Source organism: Mirounga leonina, unplaced genomic scaffold (genome assembly GCF_011800145.1).
Source record: "Mirounga leonina isolate KUSES-001 unplaced genomic scaffold, KU_Mleo_1.0 Mir_357, whole genome shotgun sequence".
Classification (NCBI taxonomy): domain Eukaryota; kingdom Metazoa; phylum Chordata; class Mammalia; order Carnivora; family Phocidae; genus Mirounga; species Mirounga leonina.
Window position 1 is genome coordinate 16,619,188 of NW_023270702.1, and position 27,661 is coordinate 16,646,848.

Sequence of the window (27,661 nt, forward strand, 5' to 3'; positions counted from 1 at the left end):
GTCGTTGATGTTGTGGCATGAGCCAGTACTTTATTTATTTTGACTGCCAAATAGTATTCCATTGTATGTATGTACCATATTTTGTTGATCCATCCATTTGGGTTGTTTCCACTTTTTGGCTGTTATAAACAGTGCTGCATCAATATTCATGTAAAATTCTTGTGTGAACATATGCTTTCATTTCTCCTAGGCATATGTCTAAGAGTGGAATTGTTGGGTCATGTGTTAATTCTCTGTTTAACTTTTGGAGGAACTGCACAATTGTTTTTCAAAGCAGCTGTACCATTTGACATTCTTCCCAACAGTGTATGAGGGTCCCAGTTTCTTCCCATGCTTGACACTTAATATTCATCTGTCTTATTAATTATAGCCATCCTAGTGGGTATGAAGTGATAATTTCACTGTGATTTTGACTTGCATTTTCCTAGTGACTAATGATATTAGGCATCTTTTCATATGTTTGTTGGCTATTTAAGTATTTACTTTGGAGAAATATCCAAACTCTTTGCATATTTTTTAAGTGGTTATTTGCCTTTTTATTATTACATTGTAAGAGTTTATATTCTCAGTCCAAGCCGCTTATCAGACATATGATTTGGAAGTATTTTCTCCCATTCTGTGGGGTTATCTTTTTACTCTCTTGATGGTATAATTTGCAACACAAAAAAAATTTTAATTTTTATGTCATCTGATTTATTTTTTCTGTGTTGCTTGCAAGCAGTGTTACTCTTGAAGTAGAAACTGATTTTAGTGTTTTCATGAGCAAAATTTAGCTGTAGCATAAAAAGTTATGATAATGCTAAGTAAAATAAGCCAGCCAAGGAACAAATATGCAAATACTTAGGTACCTAAAAGAGTATATGTAATATGATTAATACTTATACTTTTATGAAGTATTAACATAGTCAAACTCATGGAATCAGAGAACAGTGGTTATCAGGGGTTGGAGGAAGGGGAAAATAGGGAGTGTTACTGAATTGATATAAAGTTTCAGTTATGCAAGATGAATTAGTTCTAGAGATCTACTGTATAGCATAGTGCTATACAGCAATGCTGTTGACTATAGTCAATAAAACTTTAGAAATTTGTTAAGGGTAGAGCTCATCTTAAGCATTATCACACATGTACATGCGTGCGTACATACACTCACAGACACACACACACCCCCCCAGAGGAACACAAGAAAACTTTTAGAGGTGATGGATATGTCTGTTGCCTTGGCTGTGAGGATTTCACCAGTGCATGCCTATGTCTAAATTCATCAAATTGTGTATATTAAATATGTGTGTTTTTTATATATCAGTTATACTTTAGTAAAGCTGTTTTTTATGATAGTTGTATAACTGAATTTCATTATCTACCTTTCTGCTCTTAAGATACTTATTTCCCCACAGCAAAGATAAAGTACTTAGGAAACTATTACAGATTGAGAAAAACTTGCACTTTCTGTTTTATGGAAGAGTGAGAGCCAATTCTCCTGTGATTAAAACCTGACTATAATAAAAGTCTTTAAACTTGTTTTATTTGCAATTTGTTTTATAAGCACTGATTGAAGAGGCTTTACAAAATCTTTCACTTTTGGGGCACCTGGGTGGCTCAGTTGGTTAGGCGACTGCCTTCGGCTCAGGTCATGATCCTGGAGTCCCTGGATCGAGTCCCGTATCGGGCTCCCTGCTTGGCAGGGAGCCTGCTTCTCCCTCTGACCCTCCCCCCCATCATGTGCTCGCTCTCTCTCATTTTCTCTGTCTCAAATAAATAAATAAAATCTTAAAAAAAACAAAACAAAACAAAATCTTTCACTTTTACTCTTTGATATTAAAGTTATTACTATCTGTACTTTTGGCTTTTAAATTAAGATGCTTATATGATTTATATTGTTAGGAATATGTTTCTTGGGGTGGCGGAGGAGAAAACCAAATAAAAACTTTTAGGAATCTTTGACGTTCAAAGCCTTACTTATCCGTATAGTTGTTTAACAGGCATTATGCTGCTTTACCTAAAATCTCTTCTGAGCTCAAAGATCTAAAACATTTTTGAGGACATGGGAACAGTGAGTCTCTGTTTTTAAGTACCCTTTGTAGGACTTATATATGTTTTTTAAGATCTTAAGCCTGAAAATATATATGGGGATTTGGTTTATAATAATGTGGAGATATGAAATCTTTAAAATTATAAATATTGATATAAGAAATACTCAGAGAAGACAACTTGTCTTGGAGGTGAGAGGTAGTCTACTATTAGGGACTCATTATCTTCTTTACTAGATTTGTTCCAGGATTGTGTCCATAAACCATAGCCAGTTAATTTAAGATCATTAGCAGTGTTTCTCTCATCTGTAACTATTCTTTGTTTCTTCCTATGTGTAATCATAAGAAAGAAAAGAAATACTCATTTTCTCTGCTTTTGATAACTATTTAAGAAGCTAAGTACAAACCTCAGTAATCACTAACTTCTTAAGGAGAAAGAATTCTTTTAGCTAATAGAAAGGGGGGAAAACATGGTAGAAGAAGGCAGTTGTTCTTTTCTTTCCCTCAGAACAGAATGGCTTAACTTAATGCTGTGAGCAAATTTAACTTAAATATGAGAGATTAAATGGTTTATTGATTTGGACTGGAACATCTGGGTTTTTGCCTGCATGTGGGATTAGGGTCATTAGATATGAAATGTATATATAAAATATTTTAAAATATTCAAAATTAACTTTTTAAAAGGACACAAGAATAAAGTGGTAATTGTGTATTGTTTTGTTTTCCTGAGGGGGCTCATAACCTTTTAATTCACTGATACTAACTTCTATTGAAATTTATTATTTACTATTTTTTGTCCTCAGGTTTGGCTGACAGATTTGAAGAATACCCTAAACTGAGGGAGCTCATCAGGCTGAAAGATGAGTTAATAGCTAAATCTAACACTCCTCCTATGTAAGTGTGTTTTTTCAGTTACTTTTTATTGCCAACTCAAGCTTAAAATAGCAGTCTTTTTATCCTATAGCCTTTCTGTTTGAAAAAAAATTCAGCACCTATTTAATGTTAACAGACTGTTTTCTTCTGTATGGTAAAATAGATTCGTTTGACATTCCAGTGCTGAGTACACTAGTAGGCTCTCATTTTATTTTTCAGTTTTCTAGACAATTTCCTTAAAGTGTCTTTAATTTTTTTTCTTAGAAAATTGTTCATGTTCGTTGTATTCTTGAGCTTCTTAAAATGTTTTTAAATGACTTTTCCTCTCAAAAAGCAGTTTATTTATTGAAGGAAGTTTAGAAAACTTAGGTGAAGGAAAAGAAGAAAATAAAAATTAATTATAACTCAGCATTCAGGGATACTATTCTTAACATACTGGATTATGAAAATTCATTTTAACCTTTGCTAAACAGAATAATGTTTTCTTCAAAAATGTGTAAAAAGTCTTTGAAACTGGAGAATCTACTTAATTCACATTAGCTTACTTTGAACATTTTATACACTTAACAATTTGCTAAAATGTATACTCTTAGTGATTAGAAGAATCACAAAGAAGTCCAAATGTATGGAGAAAAATATTAGCAGATTCTAATATTCATCCAATTTAAAAAACTGTTAAAGTATTTTATATTTAAATTACTTTCATAATGTGTAAAAAACCTTTCAATAAAGGCTAGTTGTAATTTATACTAGGTAGCCAGAAAAGGCTATTAATATAAACAATTTTACTAAAAAACAAATTGATAAAAGAAAATTACACCCATCTTTAGAAACAATTTTTTAGAGGGAGGATTTTAAAGCTAACAAATAGTTCTTCTAACTTAACAATTAAGAAAAAAATAATGTTCAGATTATGATGAAATAGGCCTCAGAGACTTACATACTAGTATGGATTTTCAATGTAAAAATGAGAGAAGTACATTCTCGATGTACATAGGGGAATATGATTTTAGTTTGTAGTGTGATTATATCAATCTTCTAGAGAAGAGTGTTGGTAGATGGTTTACTGTCTATATTGAAGAAAGATACTCCTGCATAAAAAAGTATCACTAATTAGTTTGATTACTTTGTAAATAGTGTTTAGTAATATTTAAGAAATTCCTTTCATTATCATCTGTAAAGGTATTTGAAAATCTTAGTCACTTTTTATGCCTTAATCAAATAGGTACTTACAAGCAGATATAGAAGCCTTTGACATCAGAGAACTGACACCTAAATTTGATGTGATTCTTCTGGAACCCCCTTTAGAAGAATATTACAGAGAAACTGGCATCACTGCTAATGAAAAATGCTGGACTTGGGATGATGTATGATGAAATTTTCTACATTGTAATTATTTATTTTTCAAATGAATATTTATTTGATGAGAAGATTATAAATATTCCTACCTTTTTAGGAATCGTAAATATATAGTATATAATGTGACAGAAGATCCAGGGTACACTGACAAATATTACACTATCTTTGGTCTGATTCTTCTTTTTGGGGCAGAAGTTGAGCAGGTAGTGAGTACTCTATAGAAGACTCACAGTTCCAGGTTTAGAGTCCTTGGATGTATAGCTAGAGAAGTCTAAAGCCAGAGTGATTGATAACTCTTTCTGCATTTGCTTAGTTTTAGTAAACAGTAGAGTATAATAGGTATATATATAAAAAAACGTGATTTCTTTTCCAGGAACTTACAGTATAATGGATAAAAAAGATACATAATTTCAGTATAATTGTGATAAAATTACATTTTCCTAAATAAAATTAGGCAAGCTGATAACTTCAGTCAGTTATATAAAGTTACCTGCTTTTACCAATCAATAACAAAAATAACAAATGCTTATTGAGTACCACTCTGTGCTAGGAAATGTGGTAGATACTGGAGGGGCGCCTGGGTGGCTCAGTCGGCTAAGCAGCTGCCTTCGGCTCAGGTCATGATCCCAGGATCCTGGGATCGAACCCCACATCGGGCTCCCTGCTCAGCGGGAAGCCTGCTTCTCCCTCTCCCTCTGCCTGCCACTCTGCCTACTTGTGCTGTCTCTCTATCTCTCTGTCAAATACATAAATCTTAAAAAAAAAAAAATTAAAAATTAAAAAAAAAAAAATGTGGTAGATACTGGAGATTCACAGATGAATAAGACCTGGTACTTGGACTTAAGGAGCACCTAGTTTAATGGGATAAATATTGACCTAAACAGATAATTGCATTATTATTTTGTTAGTTCCATGATAGAGGACTGCGTAAGATGATCTGAGAGAAAAACTGACCAAGCCTTGGAGGAAGGGGTACATGAACAAAGAGGAGGTGACATTTTAACAGGATAAATAGACTAGTTGGAATTGGCCAAATAAAGAAAAGGATGGGATGGTGATTCCAAATGGAAAGAACAGTAAGAGCAGAAGGGATGGAAGCAAAGAATATCTGGTTTGTAGGTTGATGGTAGAACACAGATTGGGCCTTTCTTGAGATGATGTCTTCTTAGAAGCTTAAACTCTCATCCTGAAGACATTAAGGAGCCTTTGAAGGGCTTTAACCAGTTTAGTTAAATGGTCAGATTAGTGTGTATAGTATGAACTAGAGGAAAAGTCTGGAAAGGGGAGAGCAGTTAGAAGACTGTTGCAGTAGCCTAGTTAGGAGATAAAGGGACCTTGAATAGGGTGATGGTAGTAAGAATAGAAAGGTGATAAATTCAGTAATGTGTAGTAGATACTGTGGTGAGCTATAGTTATTGGAATGAGGGGGGAGAGTTAAGGATGACTCAGATTTGAGTCTTGGGATAAGTGGGTTGAGTTTTCACCAGTTGAGAAAGAGTGAATTTAAGAAGAGCTGGATTGGAGGGATTAGATCATATGAACATGTTGATTTTGAGGTGTATGTAAGACCGCTATGTGGAGGTTGTAATAGGAATATGTCATTCAAAGGACAGACAGATCTGTGTCTCAAAATAGAGGTTCAGAAGATTAGCACATCAAACCTATGAGAATAGATGAATTTGTCCTGAGATAGTGTCTTAAGATAACATGTGAATTGACAGTAAAGCCTCAGGAAACTTTTATATTTAAGAGGCACATATAAAAGAGAGGTCAAAAGAATGGGTCAAAGATGAGTAAGGAAAACCAAGAGTATGAACGTCATAGGGGCCAAGGGAATAAGGAATTTCAAGGAGAGAGTAGGCCAGGAGTGTTGAGCACAGAAGGGAGGTTGGGAAAGGAAAGGACTGACATTGTAAGTCGGGTGTTTCATAGGAAATGGTGCTGAGTTCTTGCATGTCCTCTTCTGTGTTAATGATAGTTACTCTTATTAATATTATTTAATCTTCAAGATATACTTTTAGTTTTTCCTCCTTGAAGCTTTTCCTTTCATCTTCAATTCCTCTGACATTTTTTATTTACATTTTTATGGATCTTATCACTTTGAAAAAGTTTTTCCCATCCGCTGATGATAAATGTAATTTGTGCTTATTGAAATTCAGAAAGGTAACAGTATATAGTATTCGAAAGACATAAAAGACTTAATACTCTTGATATTTATTGCTGGGAAATTTTCCAGAGAGGTTGCACAAATTTATGTTCCTTCCAGTAGTGTTTGAGAAATATCTATTTAGCCATATCTTCATCAAAATTGATTAATATTATAAAAACAGTCTTTGTGACTTTAGTAAAAAAAAAGAAAACTGAAAAAAATCTCATTATGTCTTTGATTAGTATAGTTGATCCTTGAACAATGTGGATTTGAACTGCACGATTTCACTTCTACATGGATTTTTTACAGAACAGTAGCTTAAATGTATTTTCTCTTTATGATTTTCTCAGTAACATTTTCTTTTCTCTGGCTTACTTTAAGCATAGACTATAAAATACATATAACATACAAAATATGTGTTAATTGACTGTTTATGCTATCAGTAGGGCTTCCAGTCAATAGTAGGTTATAAGAAGTTAAGTTCTGGGGAGTCAGAAGTTATACTCGCATTTTCTTTGAGGGATATGGGTTGGTGCCATTAACCCCTGCATTGTTCATGGGTCAGCTGTAACTAGGCTGAACTTTATTTTCTCTGGCCAGTTTCTAAGGTTTGGTCAGTGAAGACACAAGAGCTTCAACTATAGGTGACAGACTAACAGAGTTTTTGAAATAAAGGAACTCTATTTTATATGCATATTCTTGATTTCACTTGAATTTCACTGAACTCTGGCTGGCATATTGAAATGTTTTGTCTGGCCCTAGAGCCCTAAGTTCTTAATCTTTATGTGATAATATCCTAAAGAAAGTGCCAGTAGTTAAACTTATATATAAAATGTAAATAAGAAAAGTGCATTTCACAAGTATTCTCTTTCACATTAGAGAGTCAGTAGTGGTCAACATATTTTGGTAAAGGATATAAGCACTTATTTAAAATACCAACACTTAGCATTTAGAGCTGCAATGTCAAGAGAATAATTTGCTTAATGTTTTCACTAATGTGTGTCATCACTTATTTTTATCTGTTTCACATATAAACATGTAGGAGTATGTGTGTGTGTTACATATTTACTTATTTATATTCCTATGAGAATATTAGATGAGATTTCAAGATTTAGAAAAGTCAGAATATAAAACTCACTAGGCTTATACATATTGTAGCTTATTTCCATTATTACTGTCAAATAATGTTTTTCTGTTTAGATTAAGTTAGAGATGATATGGTTATAACTTAAATGGATCTGTTATTAAAGATTTTTTAAATAAATGAAACACAAATATTTGCTTAAACCATGGTCTCTGAAACTTAACTGTGGCAGAAAACTAGAAGAAAAAGAATATATAAAATGGTTAGTTTTACAGTTTTTTATGTGACTATGTGGAAATTTACAGATTTAATTATTGAACAAGTTTTTTTTTTCCATGTGACACACAAGGGAAACATACACATACAAGGAAACACATATAAAGGAACAACACATACAAGGGAAACAAAATTATAGATTAATTTTTTGTTTCAAGTTTTTATTGAAATTCCAGTTAGTGAACATAAAATGTAATATTAGTTTCAGGTGTAGAATTTAGTGATTCATCACTTAATACAACACCCAGTGCCCATCACAACCAGTGCCCTCCTTAATGCCCATCACCCATTTAGTTCATCCCCCACCCACCTCGTTCATCAACCCTCAGTTCTCTATAGTTAAAAGTCTATTGTATGGTTTGCCTCTCTCTTTTTTTCCCCCCATGTTCATTTGTTTTGTTTTCTAACTTCCACGTATGAGTAAAATCTTATTTGTCTTTCTCGGACTGACTTATTTTGCTTAGCATAATACTCTCTAGGTCCATCCATGTCATTGCAAATGGCAAGATTTCATTCTTTTTTTATGGCTGTGTAATATTCCATTGTAAATACATATCACATCTTCTTTATTCATCAGTTGATGGACATCTGGGCTCTTTCCATAGTTTGGCTATTGCTGACAATGCTGCTATAAACATCGGGGTGCATGTGCCCCTTCGAATCAGTTTTTTTGTGTCCTTTGGGTAAATACCTGGTAGTGCAGTTGCTGGATCATAGGATAGTTCTATTTTTAACTTTTTGAGGAACCTCCAGACTGTTTCCCAGAGTGGTTGTTTGCACTCCCACCAACAGTGCAGTAGGGTTCCCCTTTCTCCGCATCCTCACCAACCCCTGTTGTTTCTTGTGTTGTTAATTTTAGCCATTCTGACAGGTATGAGGTGATATCTCATTATAGTTTTTTTAATTTTACTTTATTATGTTATGTTAATCACCATACATTACATCATTAGTTTTTGATGTAGTGTTCCATGATTCATTGTTTGCATATAACACCCAGTGCTCCATTCAATACATGCCCTCTTTAATACCCATCACCAGGCTAACCCATCCCCTCACCTCCCTCCCCTCAACAGATGAATGGATAAAGAAGATGTGGTATATATATACAATGGAATATTATGCAGCCATCAAAAAAACCCCACACGAAATCTTGCCATTTGCAACGATGTGGATGGAACTAGAAGGTATTATGCTAAGCGAAATAAGTCAATCAGAGAAAGACATGTATCATATGATCTCACTAATATGAGGAATTCTTAATCTCAGGAAACAAACAGGGTTACTGGAGTGGTGGGGGGTGGGAGGGATGGGGTAGCTGGGTGATAAACATTGGGGAGGGTACGTGCTATGGTGCGTGCTGTGAATTGTGTAAGACTGATGAATCACAGACCTGTACCTCTGAAACAAATAATACATTATATGTTAAAAAAAAGAAGAAGATAGTAGGAAGGGAAAAATGAAGGGGCGGAAATCAGAGGGGGAGATGAACCATGAGAGACTATGGACTCTGAGAAACAAACTGAGTAGTTTTGATTTGTATTTCCCTGATGATGAGTGATGTTGAGCATCTTTTCATGTGGCTGTTGGCCATCTGTGTGTCTTCCTTGGAAAAATTAGACTATTTTTTTTGGCATTTCAGACTTAAAGTGGTCATTATAATGAGATGTGCATATTGATTTATTTTATATAGAACTTTTGTAGTTACTGAAAACCAGATTTTCCCCAAACATTTGTTATATTTCATTTTAATTTTGCCCCTAATTTGGGGGTAATTCAACCTCTTCTATTTGAGTTTCTTTTTCTGTAAGTCATAAAGGGCTGTTCTCAAGCTACATCTTATAAAATTCCATTATTCTATGAATATGGTCCCTATAACCTTTTTCTGCATAAAATCAAGTGTATGTGTATGTGTGTGCATGTGTGTTTATTTTCTTAATATAGAATAAGAAAACAGTAGAATAAGTTGTAAGGATAAAATTTATTTTCTAATGAAAATTAGTACATTTAAAGAACACATCTACTGAAAGTCCTGATAAATCTCAATGTTTGTTCTTTTGGATTTAGGATGACTGGGAAACAAAATACTTTTATGCAGTATTGTTTTGGTTTCCTACAGATTATGAAGTTAGAAATTGATGAGATTGCAGCACCTCGATCATTTATCTTTCTCTGGTGTGGTTCCGGGGAGGGATTGGACCTTGGAAGAGTGGTAAGATGTTTTTTTTTAATTGGATTTTTAAATTCATAAGAAAAAATATAAAAAGTTTGAAGATATAGATGTTATTCTGTCCTTTGTTTCTTGAGTTGCTAAAATACTCAGAAGGAAAAAAATATGTTCAGAAAAGAACGCATGAAAGTCAGTACTCTTCAGTTAACTAGCACTAGGGTTGAATATGTCCAAATATGATTTGTTACAATTTCAGGAGAACAGTTTAGACATTTGAAACCGCAGCTCAAAAACAGGCTGCTTAGTGTCATTTACTGCTCATTATGAGGAGCTAAAAAGTACTCTTCTGAATAGTATTAACTGCTGAATTCCAAATAGAAACCAAAACAAATTGGAAAAATAACACAGCATTTGGAACACATGGTTTGAATGATTGAATGAGAGTGAGAAAGAAGTTACGTAACACCTGTATTTATTTTAAGCATCTTATATTTCCTGTGTTTCAGACCTTTATTTTTTATTGCAGTATTTTGGATTTCTAAATGGAAACAAAATAGCATATGCTTTTTTATCCAAGAATCATAGGAGCATGTGGCTAAGTATTAGAAAGCTTCATTCAGTTTTGGTCTCAGTTCTGCTGTCTAGCAGTGAACTTTGGGTAGAGATTTTTACTCTGGTGGGTTTCAGTTTCTTCACTTGTTATTAGATGACACCTTCCATTTTTAGGACATACTACTTGTTATACAGCAGATGATCTCATTTAATCCTGGTAATTTTAGGAAGTGTCCATTTGACAAGTAAAGAATTTAAGTAGGATTATATTGAGATCAATTTGTGCTAAAATCCTGAAATTCTGCAATTACTTTGTATTCTTTATATAAATAACAAGTTTGAGACTGTTGGATACATCCTTGCTTGTATCATTTATTAACTCCAAGGTAAGACTATAACTGTATTCCAATTGGGTATCTGTTTTTTGCTGGTGCCTCTCCAAGATGCTCTGGAAAAGCTAAGAAAATAGAAACATACTATGTGTTTTTATAGGTATGTTGGTATTTACCTTTTATAGCTCTAATATCTGGCTTTGGACTTGCCTTTCACCTCCCAAATTAGGTTGAAAATGATTAGGAGGTTTTATTGTATTTGTTTATGTAGCAGTCTGTCATATTGGTGAAAGCAGATTTTGGCCAAAAATGATTGCGAAAATAATTCAGCATGAGAAATACTCATGAGCTTTTTGTTAAATTGATTAGGGCGTGGGGATTTAGATCCTTGTGATGTATAATGAATATCCAGTGCAAAACAAATAATTGCTGACAGGAACAGATACTGATCTTGATTTTTGAGATTTTAAAATAAAAATCCAAGTTTCATTTTGAGGTGTTTCTCACTTTACACAGTAAGAGCATTCCTGAAATGAACAGTACCAACAATATTGTACTGCATAATTTAGTTATTTTCCCCCTCCTTTCTCTTGGATCATTGGGGGTGGGGGAGGACATATCTTATGTTTTTATTCCCACCAGCTAGTCAGCACCTACATTGGGTACTAGGCCCTCAATATGACACTCTAAGCAATATATTAGCAAGTGTTTGTTACATGTTCTTACATAACAGATTCTAGGACACTATGGGTCAGGTCTCTGTTTTCTAGATTGTATAGAGATGAAAGTAGTTTTATCCAGTAATGAGATCTACATAACAGTTCTAAGGCTTTGAATTTTTTCAAGTTGTTAGTATTAAATATATAAAAATAACATAAGACTCTCATATGAAAAGAAGCTATCAATTAGAATACTTTCAGTAGTTTTTAGCTTTGTCAGAGGATAGAAAATCAAGGTGCTAGGAATCAAATTATCTGTTGAATTTTATGATTAAAGAGGGGCTGAGTGTTTTATGATTTAAAACCCACTTTCTATTGGTGACAGTGGAAGGTAGTATTAAAGAATTGGAGGGCGCCTGGGTGGCTCAGTTGGTTAAGCGACTCCCTCCGGCTCAGGTCATGATCCTGGGGTCCTGGGATCAAGTCCCACATCGGGCTCCCTGTTCAGCGGGGAGCCTGCTTCTCCCTCTCCCCTGCTTGTGTTCCATCTCTCGCTGTGTCTCTGTCTGTCAAATAAATAAATAAAATCTTTAAAAAAAAAAAAATTGGAGTATTAATGTAATTCTTTGTTTTGATATTTAACTTTATAGATTATGTTAATATCCAGAATGTATCTATGCATTCTGTATAATGGCTGTCTATTTAAAGACTGGTATTTCTTTTTTTCTATTTCTGAACTAAAAAATTACTGTGACATCTTGGAATTTAGTGTCTCAAACCTCTAGGAAGTTTTTTAATGCTGGTTGGTTATTTTAAGTATTGTTTATTTCTTTTGGCTAAGGATTTCTTTTTTTAATTCTTTCATTTCTAGTGTTTACGCAAATGGGGTTACAGAAGATGTGAAGATATTTGTTGGATTAAAACCAATAAAAACAATCCTGGAAAGACTAAGACTTTAGATCCAAAAGCTGTCTTCCAGAGAACAAAGGTATTGCCTTTATTGTTTTGTTTTCTTTATTTTCATTACTTTCCCTCAAGCTTTTCCAAATGACTGTATACTGTTTAATTTTGGTAGAAAGGTTCTTTTCTTAGATTTGTACAAATGGCATTGAACGTTATAGTAGTACATCCAGTTTAATTTTAAAATATTTTATGTACTATGTTAGATCAACATTCACTGTGCTAGAGAAGGTAATATGTATTCTTGTGTGTTCTAAACTGCTGTAATTCTAAGTCAGTATGGACTTTTGGTCCCTCTGACCCCTCCAGATTTTTTCCTTTTCTCTGGGTCCAAAAAAAAGAGATGGCAGCAACACTCTCACAGCTGGTTGGCTTAGAGGCATACTTATTTCCTTCTCTTTTTCCTATGTAAGAATCCTAAGGACCTACACAAGGTTCGTACTCTGCTCCATGCAACTGCTCTGTTACTATCAGGCTTTAAAAGTTTGTCCTCCAGTCTTTCACTCTTTAGGGAGCGACTAGTGGGAGAGTCTTTCTTATTAAGTCTTCCCGAGACTGGAAAATTCTTTTGAAGGGAACCTACGTTACCCTTGCAATAGTGGTTCATGGAGTCAGCTGAGAGATTAAATTTATTTAACCCATACGCCTGCCATTTAGGTTAATTAGAGAAGATCAAAAAAACAAACAAAAAATTGTTTGATTTTCCCATTTTCTTAGGTTGAGTAATTAGAAGTCTGTATACATGATTAAAGTCCCTCTCCATACAAAAAACCTTACATCTTGTATATTGTTTTGATCTTGGATCATATATGAAGCCCCCAGTATAACATCATTTTAAGATTCCAAGGTCAAGTGTCATGTTTCTGTAACTGGTTGCAGAGGAAAAGACTCTGTGGTCATTGACACAGATCTAAAACGTCATGGCCCCAAATTTAATACTGTCATGTCTAGCTTCCCTGGCAGTCTTCCCACATCCAGAGATCCAGGTTTTCTTTCCTATTGTGTTTTTGCCCATAGAACTATTTTTCTAAAGATTTGGAGAAATGAAGTTTGTTTTGGAATTGGGGACATCAGAAATGTAAAATGTTAGGAAATATGACTGCTGATGAAGAGATTAATTGGTCTGCTCTTACTTTTATTTAGGAACACTGCCTTATGGGGATCAAAGGAACTGTTAAGCGTAGCACAGATGGGGACTTCATTCATGCTAATGTTGACATTGACTTGATTATCACGGAAGAACCTGAAATTGGCAATATAGAAAAGCCTGTTGAAATTTTTCATATAATTGAACATTTTTGCCTTGGTAGAAGACGCCTTCATCTGTTTGGAAGAGATAGTACAATTCGACCAGGTAGGACCTTAAAAAATCTTTGAAAAACTTTATCACCCCTGGGCATATAGGTGTCAAGAAATAGTACACACTGCTGTGTAAAATAAAATTCTTATGATGTGTTTGATTCCTCTTGCTGTACTTCAGATATGCCAAGCTCATTCTTGTCTTTTCATGGTCCTCTGCTTTCATTCATATACCTGACCTTTTCTCACAACTCTGTCTAAAGTGGCCACCTTCCTGTTCCACTCCCCTCCTTCCTCCTTCCAACACTGTCTTTCCCCTTACTCCATTTTCTTTTTCTTCATGACACTTATCATTAGATGAATTGCAGGTTCATTTGGGCATATGTTTTAGTCAGTTTCTCCAGCATGCAGTCTCATGGAAGGCAAAGATTGTCTTATTCACTTCTTTCTACCCAGCATTCAGATCATTCAGTAAATAACGTGTTGAAGAAATGCATAAGTGAATGATTAAATAATTCTGCAGAAAATAACCATACATTTGTGAAATACAGATCTTGGCTTTATTAGAAACTAAAATACCTAGCTTGTTTGCTTACATGTATAGTGGTGTTGTCTTTTCAAAATTTTAACTTTTTACGAAAACAATGTAATGTGAATTTACTACTTTGAAAAAAAAATGAGTAGAAAATAATTAGACTGTTATGGACAAAGATTTTTTCTTAGAGGGCACAACTTTCATGTACAGAGTGTCATTGAAATGTCAGTATATTCTATTTCTTTTATTGCTTTCTCAAAATGTAAAAGTAGCATTGCTTTATTCATGATATATAAAATCAGTCCCTGCCTTAGCATGTTAAAAATCCAGTTTAAAGGTGAAAAGAGCCAGAATCTTGTTTTAAACAACCTAAATTTTATAAAATGTAAGAAAAGTTAAAGAATTTATAATAGAATAATTGGCCATACAAGTACCTAAGAATTTAGAAGAAACTGATTTTCATTCTAAAAAAAGTAATCCTTAAAGTTGCCTTAACTTGTGTGTATAACATAATCCACGCCTCTTCTCTCTCCCTGCCCATCAGCTACTTCTGTATGCTTTGGTGAGCAGAGTAACTTGAAAATATTTCAGTTGTAGAAACTCATGGTCTCAAATTTCATGAAATTATGTAAAATAATAAACAGAAAAGTAAATAATTGAAAAATCAGTCTTTATTGGGCACTTACAGTTACTTTGTAGTTTTTCCCATTCCAGATACAGTTAATCAGAAATCATCCTCATTACAAGCTGTCTAGCAATGTAGCTGACAAGACTACCTTTGTCCCTATACAGGCACAACATGTGATGAAAATTCTGAGAAATTATTTTTATTTCATTTAAGATGTATATTTGATTTGTATGTTGAAGGATGTAGTTTTCAACAGGTTGAAAGGATGGATAGAATGGGCACAGAGGTGGGGTTTTGTGGGTTTTGGGGGTTTTTTTTACATTATGATGTGTTTGTTTTTATTTTCAGAGGGGAGGTTTGTATGGAAACAGTTACTATAGTGATTCATTTTTTTACTCAAATGAAGTTGTCATGAAAAACATTAATGAAAAATGTGATTGGAAAGTTAGTTCAAGTTTCATCCTAAAAGACATTAGATACCATATATATGAATCTGTGCTTTGTGGAGAGCCCTAGAAGGTTAGGCCGAGAAGTGACATATTTTAATAAGTTTATTTTAGGCTTTCCACTTTCAGAGGGAGGAGAGGCTGGGAGAGCTTTACAATATGTATGTGTGTCTGTGACATGTGTAGGGGGCTGGCCTAGTAGGAAAATAAAGGCTCACGTTTGAGGGTGACAGTAGACATGGAAAAATGGGAATGAATAGGAGCAACATGGTACTGGTTGAATTTCTAGCACCTGTCAGCTGGGTTAATGTTGTGGTTGGGAAGAACAGAGGCAAAAGTTGATTCCAGGATTTTAATCAGAAAACAGTGGTATTATTTCCACAAGTAGGAAGGTTAATAAAATTAATTAAATTTTCACTGAGCCCAAACTCAGTGTAGTCTGTAATTTTTTTTTTTCTAAGTGCTACTCTCACAGAATGTGAAATGCGGATGGAGAGAATGAGGAAGATATTTTACAAAAGGTACAATCATGCAGGTGAAATAAGATCTATACATATGAAATCTGTATAACCATCATTAAATGCCATGTGTTGCATAAAAAAGATAAATATTGGATGAGTGATAGGGGCATCTTTATTTTTTTATTTTTTATTTATTTATTTATTTTTTGGTAGGGGCAGCTTTAAAAATGCATTAGAGATTTGAAGTAGCTCCTAAAGGATCAGTAAGAGAAATGGTGGGGGGAAAAAAAGATAATCTTTCTTTCCCTCTATTTCAGGCTGGCTTACAGTTGGACCAACTCTTACAAATAGCAACTATAACGCAGAAACATACGCATCCTACTTTAGTGCTCCTAATTCCTACTTGACTGGATGTACAGAAGAAATTGAGAGACTCCGACCAAAATCCCCTCCTCCCAAATCCAAGTCTGATCGGGGAGGCGGAGCTCCCAGGGGCGGAGGAAGAGGTGGAACTTCAGCGGGCCGCGGCCGAGAAAGGAATCGCTCTAACTTCCGAGGCGAAAGAGGTGGCTTTAGGGGCGGCCGTGGAGGCGCACACAGAGGCGGCTTTCCACCTCGGTAACTCTTTAAGACACTGACCTGCTAATGCCCTTTATACCTTCTTCACTGTAGTTTGAATTCCACTTGGGGGACTTTGTTTGGTACTCAATTCCAGCTTGCGCTTTGCTTTAAGTTCTCGAAGCTGCAGGAATATCTTAGCCAGTCTCCCTCCTAGTAGTCACACACATTGTGTAGTTTTATGCCAGAAAAACAGATCATCCTGCCTTTGGTCATGTGCATGTAACTTGACAATGAAACAAATACCTTCCTTTCAGAGACTAATTTATTCTGGTAGATTCCAACTAATTACAGAGGCTTTTGCTTTTTAGAAATAGTTTAAGTGAACAGTGAAAAAGCCCCAATCTGTAGTGTCGTACTCGTGCCAGGAGCAGTTGATAATAGGCATCCTGCCACTGCTGTCATAGCACATGGAAGGCTCTTCGGGAGCCTTGATGGAATGGAGTTGGGACAGATGGTTAACTTCTGTCACAGCTTTAACATTTTCTCGATGAAACAATAAAAAGAGACTTTTTTTTTCTTTTTAAAGAATCTTATGCTCAGATACAATTTGACTACTACTGAGAAATTGAGAGCATTTGAACAAAATCACCTCCTCCCAAATCTAAATCTGATAGGGGAGGTTGGCGCTCCCAGCGGTGGGGAGAGGAAGAGTTGTAGAATTTAGTAGGCAGACTTAAAAAGAGAGAAAAAGCTCATCATAATTTCAGTTGCATAGCTACAGATGACTGTGAATCACACTTCTTAAGAAGCAAAGGAAGACAAATATCCAAGTGCTAGAACTTTGATATAGACTTGAACCTGGATTGACCTTCAAAGCAGCTTTATACTCCTTAGGAAAGTAAAAGAAATGCAACAACAGAGAGACCTGGTTGTCAGTTATTTTGGAGAATAAAGTATTTGGTGATGAGGAAATGACATCTTTAAACTTGTTATGGAGAAAACAGTATAAAAACCAATTACAGAAAACCCTCAACTTAAGACAGCTTAGAAAATGGAACTGCAGTTGCCTTTTATTAAGACCGTATGGTGTGTTGTTTTTAAGAGTGTGGTTTTGCAGATAGATTGGTTGTATAAAACTTTCTGCTGTCATTTCTCTTTCTCTACTGTAACTCATGTTATAAATGAATTTAATGAATGAAATACCATTATTGTTCTTGAAAAATATATTTTTTATTTTGTGTACGATTTTTCTAATGAAACTTTAAACCTTTGAAATGTGGGAGTCTGTTTTCTCTAAGTGGAATTCCCTTTGTTACCAAATGAAAAAGGACTGACTTAAGATCAGACTTTTGTTTTGGTCTGTGATGCATTTTAGTAGCCATTCTCAGCTTTTCATTGGCTTCTGTTATACCTAAAGTAAGGTTATATTGTATGCACTAAAGACTCAGTTTGAAGATAAGGGCTGCATTGTAGAAATAGGGTTGAGATCCTTAAAAGCCTGATGAATTTAAGTTGCTCAACCTGTTGGTACTTTGTAGTACAAATAGCATTTGACTAATGCCTTTCTTGATGTAGATATGTAGATACGAATCACAGCTGGTTAGAATTTTTACAGAAATGATCCTGTATTTGCAACTTCAGTAATTATAAAGTATCTAGAGATAGAACTGTATTTGTCAAAGTTGACATGAGAATAAAGAAGATAGATGTTCTAATTGCCCAGTGTGGGTCTTTAGAAATACCAGTTAGAAGTGACCCCGTCCTATAAACGAGACTGTCTAGTGTGGTCCACACCCTTGGCCTAGCCAAGGGAAGGCAACATTCTTAGTGCTTACCTGGCCTACTTACCTGTGAGATGTATATCATCATGTCATCTTACAGAGAGTTACGAATGGCTTCTTCGTAGGTTGAAAGTTAAATATGCCCACCATATTTTTTTTTTTTTTAAAGATTTTATTTATTTATTTGAGAGACAGCACATGAGAGGGGGGAGGGTCAGAGGGAGAAGCAGACTCCCTGCCGAGCAGGGAGCCCGATGCGGGACTCGATCCCGGGACTCCAGGATCATGACCTGAGCCGAAGGCAGTCGCTCAACCAACTGAGCCACCCAGGCGCCCTATGCCCACCATATTTATAATACAGCAAATAAGGAAGGAGGTGGTGGGGAAAATGCAAGGCCTAGAATTCTCTCTTTGACAATGTAATGTGGAATTTTTATAGCACAGCATGGCATTGACTCACTAGTTTTGCTACCCTTCACTTTCTTTTTTTTTTAAAGATTTTATTTATTTATTTGACAGAGAGAGAGACAGCGAGAGAGGGAACACAAGCAGGGGGAGTGGGAGAGGGAGAAGCAGGCTTCCCACCAAGCAGGGAGCCGGACATGGGGCTCGATCCCAGGACCCCGGGATAATGACCTGAGCCAAAGGCAGATGCTTAACGACTGAGCCACCCAGGCGCCCCAGCTACCCTTCACTTTCAATAAAGGTTGGGGTATCATTTTTATGACAGAATCTTTATTCATTGAGGAAACGTTTCCAGTGAAAACTCACTAATCTGACCTCTTCTGGCTTGTGATCATCTTTATATTTATTTACTTGTCTTACATTTTCAAAAAATTATCTAGGAATTACCCCAAATAAGTTAATTTATAGTTGCTTCACTTAACAGATTCCTTATTGGGGATAGAAGCTAATAATTGTGAAATAACCTTACATTTTTCAGTTTAAAAGTTCTAAGATCAGCATATCTGTTGTACATAATTACAATCCCAAGTATTCCAGCCCAAATATTGATGTTTATTTTCACTGGTAACAGTTCTCCCTGTTACTTAGTTCCCTTCAAAGGATGGAGATGAGGAGGCCTGAAGTACCACAGTTCTTTTGTGGAGGAGTTGATGATGTCATCTAGAACAGATTTTGTGGCGGGGAATATCATACCCAAACACTACTGAACCAGATGAGACCAAGGGATTATGGAGATGTCAGTCCAAGGGTAGAACGGTCACCGGGAAACAGCACAGTGTGAGAGGTGTCAAACCGGGAAGCAGGGATCAAGCGTGGAGGAGAGTCTGGTTATGGCGGCCAGGTCACATGTCCAAAGTTGGACTGGGTCCGCACCGCTGCAGCAGCATGGACTCTCCTGATGCTCAGGTCAGTCAGCGGGCCACCTGTGAGTCCTCAGCCCATAAATCTGGAAACTTAAACTACGTGTCTGTCTCTGTCCTAAAGCTGAGCAAGTGTCATGCCATAGTCTGATTTTAAGTTGATGGAGTTTTCATGGCAGGATGCCTGCATGTTAGTGTGCCATCCAAAGCTGAGATCCTGTGTCGTGGCTGTTCCTAGGAATGATTCCTTTTTACGTCTTCCAGAATACTCCCTACTCATTGTAATTGCTAAATCACAACTTTCAGATTAGTTTCAGCAGCTTATTTTAAAACCTGTACCGCTTTCATCCTGAATTTAACTACGTAAGATTTGGTCTTTGAAGTTTAGTTCCAGATTTTTTCTGATTTGTTTAATCTTTATTCCCTTGACAGAATTATGGCCCCATGGGACTCATTCTAAATAGTAGTTTTTGATCTAAAAGTGTCTTATATTTTTGTGAGCTGTTAAAAACAAACTTTTGCTTATAAGAAGGGCCTTTCTTAGAACGATCCTATGATCTTGGGGTCCATGTAGGATTTTTAAAAAAGCATTATCCTGTCTTTGATATTTGGTGATAGTTTAGCTTGCGTCTCAAGTATATGTAGTCAGTCAGTTCCAAAGCTGTAAATCTAGGACTTCCCAGCCATGGAAGACTCCCTTTCTGGAAGAGCCACAGTGTTCCTGCTCGCAAGGCCTCTATCCTTTACTCAGATACAAACACTGCTAGCTGTAGTGCACAGAGAAAACTACCTCATTTAATCTAGATAACTTTCCAGGAGTAGACAAAATGTTGAAATGATCAGTTTGTGTATGTTACACTTCTTGTCTTTATGTCTGGAGGTGCTAATAGTGAAATTGGATAAGGTAGGTGTTTTCCAAAAATAATTCTAAATAATGGAGACTCTAGAGGTCAACAATATAAAACGCATACAGGAATCAAGCATATAATATAAACTGGTGAAGCAAGCCATGAGTCTGTTTTATAGTGGAGTGATTATCTTTTTTGACATTCTTCGGTTGCATATTAAACGTGGGAATATTTACTTTCATTTATCTCATCTGTTTTCCCAGTTTAATGGGTTTTTTCAAGCCCTAAGAAAAGCAGAGTAGCACAGAGCACTTTAATAAACAGCCACTGACTTGATCACGGGCCCATGGAGACTAGAGAGAAAGGTAGGGGGACAGGAGAACTCACCCCCAGGGTAAGGTGGACATCACTACTCCGCTCCACCTCGTTGTCACCACACAGGGAAGATGGTAAGTCTGAGCTATCCATGTGAAATCTCCCAGATTTTTAGATGCTGGCAAATAAATTTGTGTCCTTTGCTACATTTCCTTTTGTTAAAATTAGTTTGGTTAGCTAAATCCTGCATGCATATTTTAAATTCTGGTCTCTAACCACCAGTGACTAGATCTATTAAAAGACGGGGAAAAAAACGTTACTCAGTTGGAACAGGAAGCCATCAGCTTTGGAAGCGTGTGATGTAGTCGATGTCCTTCGGAACATTCATAAAAGATTGCAGATGTGGACTAATACTTTAAAGTGGCATACAGTGACGCGACTGCACGCCATTTGTTTGTCCAGTGGAGAAAATGTAGAGGTCTAGGCCTGTGTTGTCAAAAAACACACCTATTATAGAATCCCATACCTGTACGAGTTTTTAGTTTACAGTTACAGTTGTTAAGATCATAAAAGAGTAACTACATTATTGTTTTGTCTTTTTAAAATTTTATTGTTATGTTAATCACCATACATTACATCATTAGTTTTAGATGTAGTGTTCCATGATTCATTGTTTGTGCATAACACCCAGTGCTCCATGCAGAACGTGCCCTCCTCAATACCCATCACCAGGCTAACCCATCCCCCCACCACCCTCCCCTCTAGAACTCTCAGTTTGTTTCTCAGTGTTTTGTCTTCTTAAAGCAGAGGACAAAAAATCAGTTTTGTTCAGAGATAGCCAGTTTAGTAGTTTATGCTGGTTAAGTTACTGGTTAAGTTAAATACTAAGGTAATTGCCTAAATGTCTTAGGGAATTTGCTGTCATTTTATGGGTTTATGCTTCTCAAGACAACTTCTGGGTAGACACATACTTTAATATTTAGTAAAGGAGAGGCTTTTAATGTAATAATATTGGTCATAATTCATAAAAACTACACAGGTGGATGGATTATTTGGCCTTGTCCAAAAAGGTGGGCTTCTGTGCATGGTAAATAGGAGCTCCAGATCATAGCTTACTTTTCTACTGTTATGTCTTACTGAAAAAAAATTTTTAAGCATATAGTAGTACCCCCTTATCCATGGGGTATACATCCCAAGACTTCAGTGGATGCCTGAAACCAGGGATAGTACCAAACCCTATATATACTAAGTTTTTTCCTATACATACATTCCTGTGATAAAGTTCAGTTTATAAATTAGGCATACTAAGAAATGAACAAAAGTAATAGAACAATTATGACAATATACGGTAATAAAAGTTATGTGAACGAGGTCTTTCTCAAAATACCTTACCGAACTATACTCACCCTTCTCGTGATGATGTGAGATGTTAAAATGCCTATGTGATGAGATGAAGTGGGGTGAGTGATAGAGGTGTTGTGATGTAATGTTAGGCTACTACTGACCTGACAATATGTCAGAGGAGGATCATCTGCTTCGGGTCCATGACTGACCTCAAGTAACTGAAACCATGGAAAGCAAAACCACAGATAAGGGGGGAATACAGGATCATCATAATTAAGAATATCATGTCTATAAAAATAATTCCAAAGCAAAACTTAAGCGAATATAAGGACAAATGTAAGTTTATCAGCCAGCTAAGTTCCTGAATCTTAAATCCCATCTCCTCTGTGAGATGAGGCTAACAAGATACTGGATCAAGATGGCATTAGAACCTCTTTGGAGAATATTCCCACTTCTGATTGCTTTCACTTGTCCCAAATCAAGTGCAGAATTGCCAGAGGTACCTGCCTTTGTCTACTCATTTAGTCCTGACTTACAACCCTGCTGCTTGTGCTCTCAGAAAGTAGTCTTTGTCATTTATAAAAAGGCAGCAATGTGCTTTCTCAGCTTCTAATGTATGGCACATAGTAGGTGCCTAATAAATAGTCCCTTACTCCCTTGCTTGCTTAGTAATTGGAAGTAAGGCCCAGAGGATTTTTAATATCCTTCTCTTTCCACTTCTTTTCCCTCCTGCTGGTGCTTTCTTGGCTACGTAAGAGGACTGTGTTTCTCTAATAAGGATTTTTTTTTTTCCTCTCAAGAGAACATTATTTTTGAGGCTGAGGCAACAAAGTAATTTCCACTGCCTTACCACTTATCAGATTTATAGAATGAATTTTCTCTCATCTGACTTTAAAAAGACACCTGATTCTTTCCTCAGGTTATAAATTTTCTTTCTACCAAAGGTAACCCATAAAGTAAGGAAAACGGTTTAACTACATCTGTATCATCTTGTTAATGACAGCTTAAGTGAAAAGACTACATCCTTCCTATAAGTAAGAATGGACCTAAGTAAGAATAGGTTGCTTGAGAGAGGACAGGATAGTTGAGGATTGGCTCAGGGGGGCACTCAGGGCACTCAGGAGTTTTCAGACACTGCTGCTGACCACTAGCACTGCCTCAGGGAGAGAGGGCCTCACTCGGAAATAGCTGAGTGGCTAGGGAAGTATGGGCCTTGACGCTAGTCATCAGTGTGAGCCAAAGATAGTAGAGCTTCCCTGCCAGTCCTGTGAAATAGAGATTCACGTTCAATTAGGTTGATTTTTAAAACGTGACTTTTTTTTTTTTCACACTAGAGGTTATTGCTGTAAATTCATACCTGCTAAATCTGCTTTGCCCTAATTCATAATGTAAGCCTTTTTTCCAAATAGGCAATACTGGGCCCTTAAAACAACATTAATTGGGTAACAATCTAAACCCCATGGTATATCCTAAAACAGTATTTTTCAAACATGAATAATACATATTTAAAGAAAGTTTTTCATGGACTCGAGAAATACCTCTTTGAAAAATAGGGACTTAAGAAACTAGTCTTATATAAAATATCTTAAAATTGAAAATCCTTATTGCAAGAGTTTTAGATGACAGGTAACAATTTTTTAATGTTATCAAAAAAAGTACACCCTGATTTTGCACAACTCATGTACTCTTGAGACCACCTGTAGTCACTATTGTAATGATTATTTCCTTAACTAGTCATTTTGCTTTTGCTTTATGTGAGTTAAAACTGGATTTTCAGGGGCGCCTGGATGGCTCTGTCCATTAAGCATCTGCCTTTTGCTCAGGTCATGATCTCAGGGTCCTGGGATCGATTCCTGTGTTGGGCTCCCTGCTCAGAGGGGAGTCTCCTCCTCCCTCTCCTTCTGCCCCTCCACCCTGCCCGTGCCCTCTGTCTCTCTCAAATAAATAAAATCTTAAAAACAAACAAACTGGATTTTCATGGGGGCACCTGGGTGGCTCAGTCCATTAAGTGTCTGCCTTTGGCTCAGGTCATGATTTCAGGGTCCTGGGATCGAGTCCCGCATCGGGCTCCCTGCTCAGCGGGGAGTCTGCTTCTCCCTCTGTCTGCCACTCCCCCTGCTCGTGTTCTCTCTCTCGCTCTCAAATAAATAAAATCTTACAAAAACCCCTGGATTTTCATGTATTAATTTTGGGTAACAGTGGCTCTGGGAATCCTGTTTACAAGGACATGCTTTGGGAATTGGAAGGGTTTGGCCTGGAAGGGACCCACAATAGGAATATGTGGTAGCTTTAAACTCTGAAAACTGCTATCAAGTGAAGAAGACTTCACCTATGGCCTCAAAAGAGAGAACCTGGCACCAAAAGGAAACATTTCAGGAAAACAATGTGCTACATACAATTTTCTCACAAATACAACTGTTCATAGTGGCTGCTTAGGGCAGGAGTAAGCTTCTTATCTGTGTCTCAAGAAGAGGCCAAGAAATACCCATAAGAGATGATGACTAAGGGATTTTTATTGCCTTTTTCCACTGAGATTTTTTTCTTTATCCAATTGAGTCAGGATTACACCTGTGTTTCCAGCAATTAAAATTTACAAAGTCAATTCTCCCCCAAAAATTGCCTTTTCTGAAAGATTATTGACCAACCTTTCTGAAAGGTTTCAGACACTTTAGTGTATAATGCCTCCTAGTGGAGCTGAAGTTCAATTTCATACACCTTTGCATATTCCAAAACACAAGCTAAAAATTTGATCCGTACTCTTATTTTATTAATAAACATGCTCCCATCTGAATATTAAAAAGATATTAACATACCATTCCTAATTGTCCCCCGTCTCCTGTCATTAGGTTAGACTTCCAGTAATGAAGGTAGTGCCATTTAGTAACTTCCTCAAAGATGTGCCTTCTTTTGAGTGAGTAAACTCTTACTTTTTCATAATGGTTCCTCCAGATAAAAAATATAAATTCTTGTCTCTGGCTTATATTTTACTGAAGTTTTGGTTTTTCATATTTTAAAGCAGCTTGGGCTACAGTTTTCTTATTGCTAAGTTTATTTTAATCTCTGAAACCATCTTTTAATTGGACATTTCTATAGCATTTAAAGATAGCTTGATTTTGAGGCTATCAGTTAAGATACTCATGGCATAAGAGCAAATATAATTAGGAGTCAGATTCGTCCTAGTTTTCATGATCTTTAGCAGGTTTAATAAAAAGATACTAATAACAGCAATGAACAGTTAAATAGCACTGTCAGGGACTATTCTAAGCCCTTTACACTTATTAACCTAATCCTTGAGACAAATGAGTAGGAAACCAAGGCACAGAAAGGTTTCTAACTTGCCCTGAAGTTCCATTTCAGGTGGAGCTGGTGTAGAAACCCATGTCAGTGGTTCCTGAACCCATTATGCTCTACTGCTTCTCAAGGTTTGGGGGAAGGGATGTACCCGAACACCATGGAATAGCACTCACCATTTTTGGCAAGTAGTCCTTTCAGGATTCATTGGAGCATTTCCATTATATATTGGGTTTCTCTTCCCATTGAAAGCTAATCTCCGTTTGTACTCTGCATTGTATTACCTTCGGTCTTCCAAGAGTCTTACCTCTTACAAATATTTTTTCTCGGTCTTGTCTTCAACATTTTTGGGGGGTTGACGAAACAGTACCTCTATTAATTATTTTTCCAACATAATACTGGCTTCCTTCCACCAGCATTCAAATGTCAAATCCCTGACTGTCTTAAAATAAGAAATCCTGTCCTTCTGTGACTCTCTCATCCCCTTCTTGAGTTGCCTCCCCTCTGACTCCCATTGCTCAACATACTCCAATCTAGCATTCAAGTTCACTGACCTGTGAAACTGTTCTCACCAAACTCACCCATGACCTTTTTACTAATTCCAACATACCTTCTAGTCTTTAACTTCCCTTTGGGAAGACTGTAACTTGGCTGCCCACTCTCTCCATGCATCCCTCTTACCTTGGTTTTGCGATGTCCTCTTACCAGGTTTTCCTTCTTAACCTCTCTGGCCCTTCTCCCCAGTCTCCTCAGGTTTCCACTTCATTGTCTGTCTGAGGGATTTGCTGCCCTCTCACTACAGAATTGCCCTGGGGTTTTGTTTGTTTGTTTGTTTGATCTACTTGTGCCATTTCTTTTTCTCTGTATGTAGATGACTTGCAAATTTCCAGCCTAGAGGCCTCTCCTGAGCCTCAGGCCCATATTTTTCTCTCACTTGCATAGTTCTCAAGCCTCCTCAGCACATACAAATGGAAACTACTACCTCTTGTACACACCACACAGAGATGCACACGTACACACAATCAGCCTCTACTCTGGCATTTCCTTTCTGAGGGAACGGTCTCACTGTCTACCCAGCTGCCCAAAGCAGAAATCATTTTCAGACACTTTTTCTCCTTCACTAACTTTTTAACTCCTCCTTATCCCCTTCTGTCAAAACCCGTTATTTCAAGTGCAGGCCACCATATACTCAAGTGGACTATTCAACCTCCTAAATGGTCTCTCTGCTTCTAGTTCTACCACCTGACAACGGCCAAGTAATCTTCGTAAAGAATACCCTGTCACTCTTGCTGAAATCAGTTTGAATGTCTTGACTTTACCTTTAGGATTAAATCCAAACTCTCCCTTGACCAGGACTCACTCTTCCCATTCCTCCAGCTTTATCTTTTGCCACTTTGTCTCTCCCTAGGAAGTTCCAGCTAAGTTTAAGTTCTTCAAGTTTACTGAAAGGGTGATATATGCTCTGTTGCACTCGGAGCCTTCACGCATGCATTTCCCTCTGCTGGAATATTTACCAATCCTCTCAATTACCTAGCTAATGTCTACTGATTCGTTCAGGTCCCGGCTTCAATATAACTAACGGGAAATCTTTATGGACTAGACCTTGCCCCCTAGCTAGACTAGGTCACATATCCCTGATTTTATTTATATGTTATATATAAATATATATACATAAAATACACAAATATATATATAAATGTATACATATAACATTTATATATATGAAAAATAAAATGCTATAGCATGGCACAGCATTTATGAAAACTACTGTAATTGTAAAGATGGCAGGGGTTTTGTTTGTGCTGTTCACTGTTGTCCGTCTCTCCAGTAAAGGGCATAGCACCTGGCACATCCAAGATGTGCAATATTTAAGTTAGAACATACTACCTCATAGAACAGCACATTCTTTGAGCACCTAATTACCTAGAAGGTTGTTCTTTCAACTGAGCAGCACCTTGTCACTTCTATGTATTGGTTCTGGTTTTATACCCTAGGCAACATATGAAACAACCCTTAGACTATCTTCAAGTGAATAAAGCAATGTGCTCTGGGCTTCTAGTTCCCACAGAGCATGGTGCCTAGAACTGAACACTCATCTAGGTGGGTCTCACCTCGGAGTAGAGTAGGGCCATTGCTACACCCATCTGACAGGCTATCCTTGTAATAGAGTAACTGGATTACATTTACACTATAGATTCACACTGACAAACTCCCTCAGTTCTTTTTTAAGTACCATTGTCTCCAAGCAGCATTTGCATGTGCATTTTTTTGGACACAAGTTCAGGATCATACATTTCTTCTTGTTAAACTCATCCAAGTCGATCTGAAACATCATGCCAGTTGGCTAACACGGGAAGAGATTTTAATCTTGTTAGTGTATTTGTTATTC

At 36.5% G+C, this 27,661-nt stretch overlaps 1 protein-coding gene across 2 annotated transcripts in view; it reads left to right on the forward strand.

Annotated features, from left to right (window-relative positions):
• METTL14 (methyltransferase like 14) overlaps positions 1-27,661 on the forward strand; it is a 43,595-nt gene that overhangs the window by 9,869 nt on the left and 6,065 nt on the right. The window contains exons 6-11 of one of the 2 annotated variants that reach the window (XM_035030336.1): positions 2,831-2,921; positions 4,126-4,267; positions 9,885-9,977; positions 12,350-12,466; positions 13,582-13,792; positions 16,125-16,425. In XM_035030336.1, coding sequence (XP_034886227.1) covers positions 2,831-2,921; positions 4,126-4,267; positions 9,885-9,977; positions 12,350-12,466; positions 13,582-13,792; positions 16,125-16,425 — 955 coding nt within the window. Of the gene's footprint in view, positions 1-2,830; positions 2,922-4,125; positions 4,268-9,884; positions 9,978-12,349; positions 12,467-13,581; positions 13,793-16,124; positions 18,084-27,661 lie in introns of those variants that run through there. The other variant, XM_035030337.1, reaches the window with a different exon arrangement.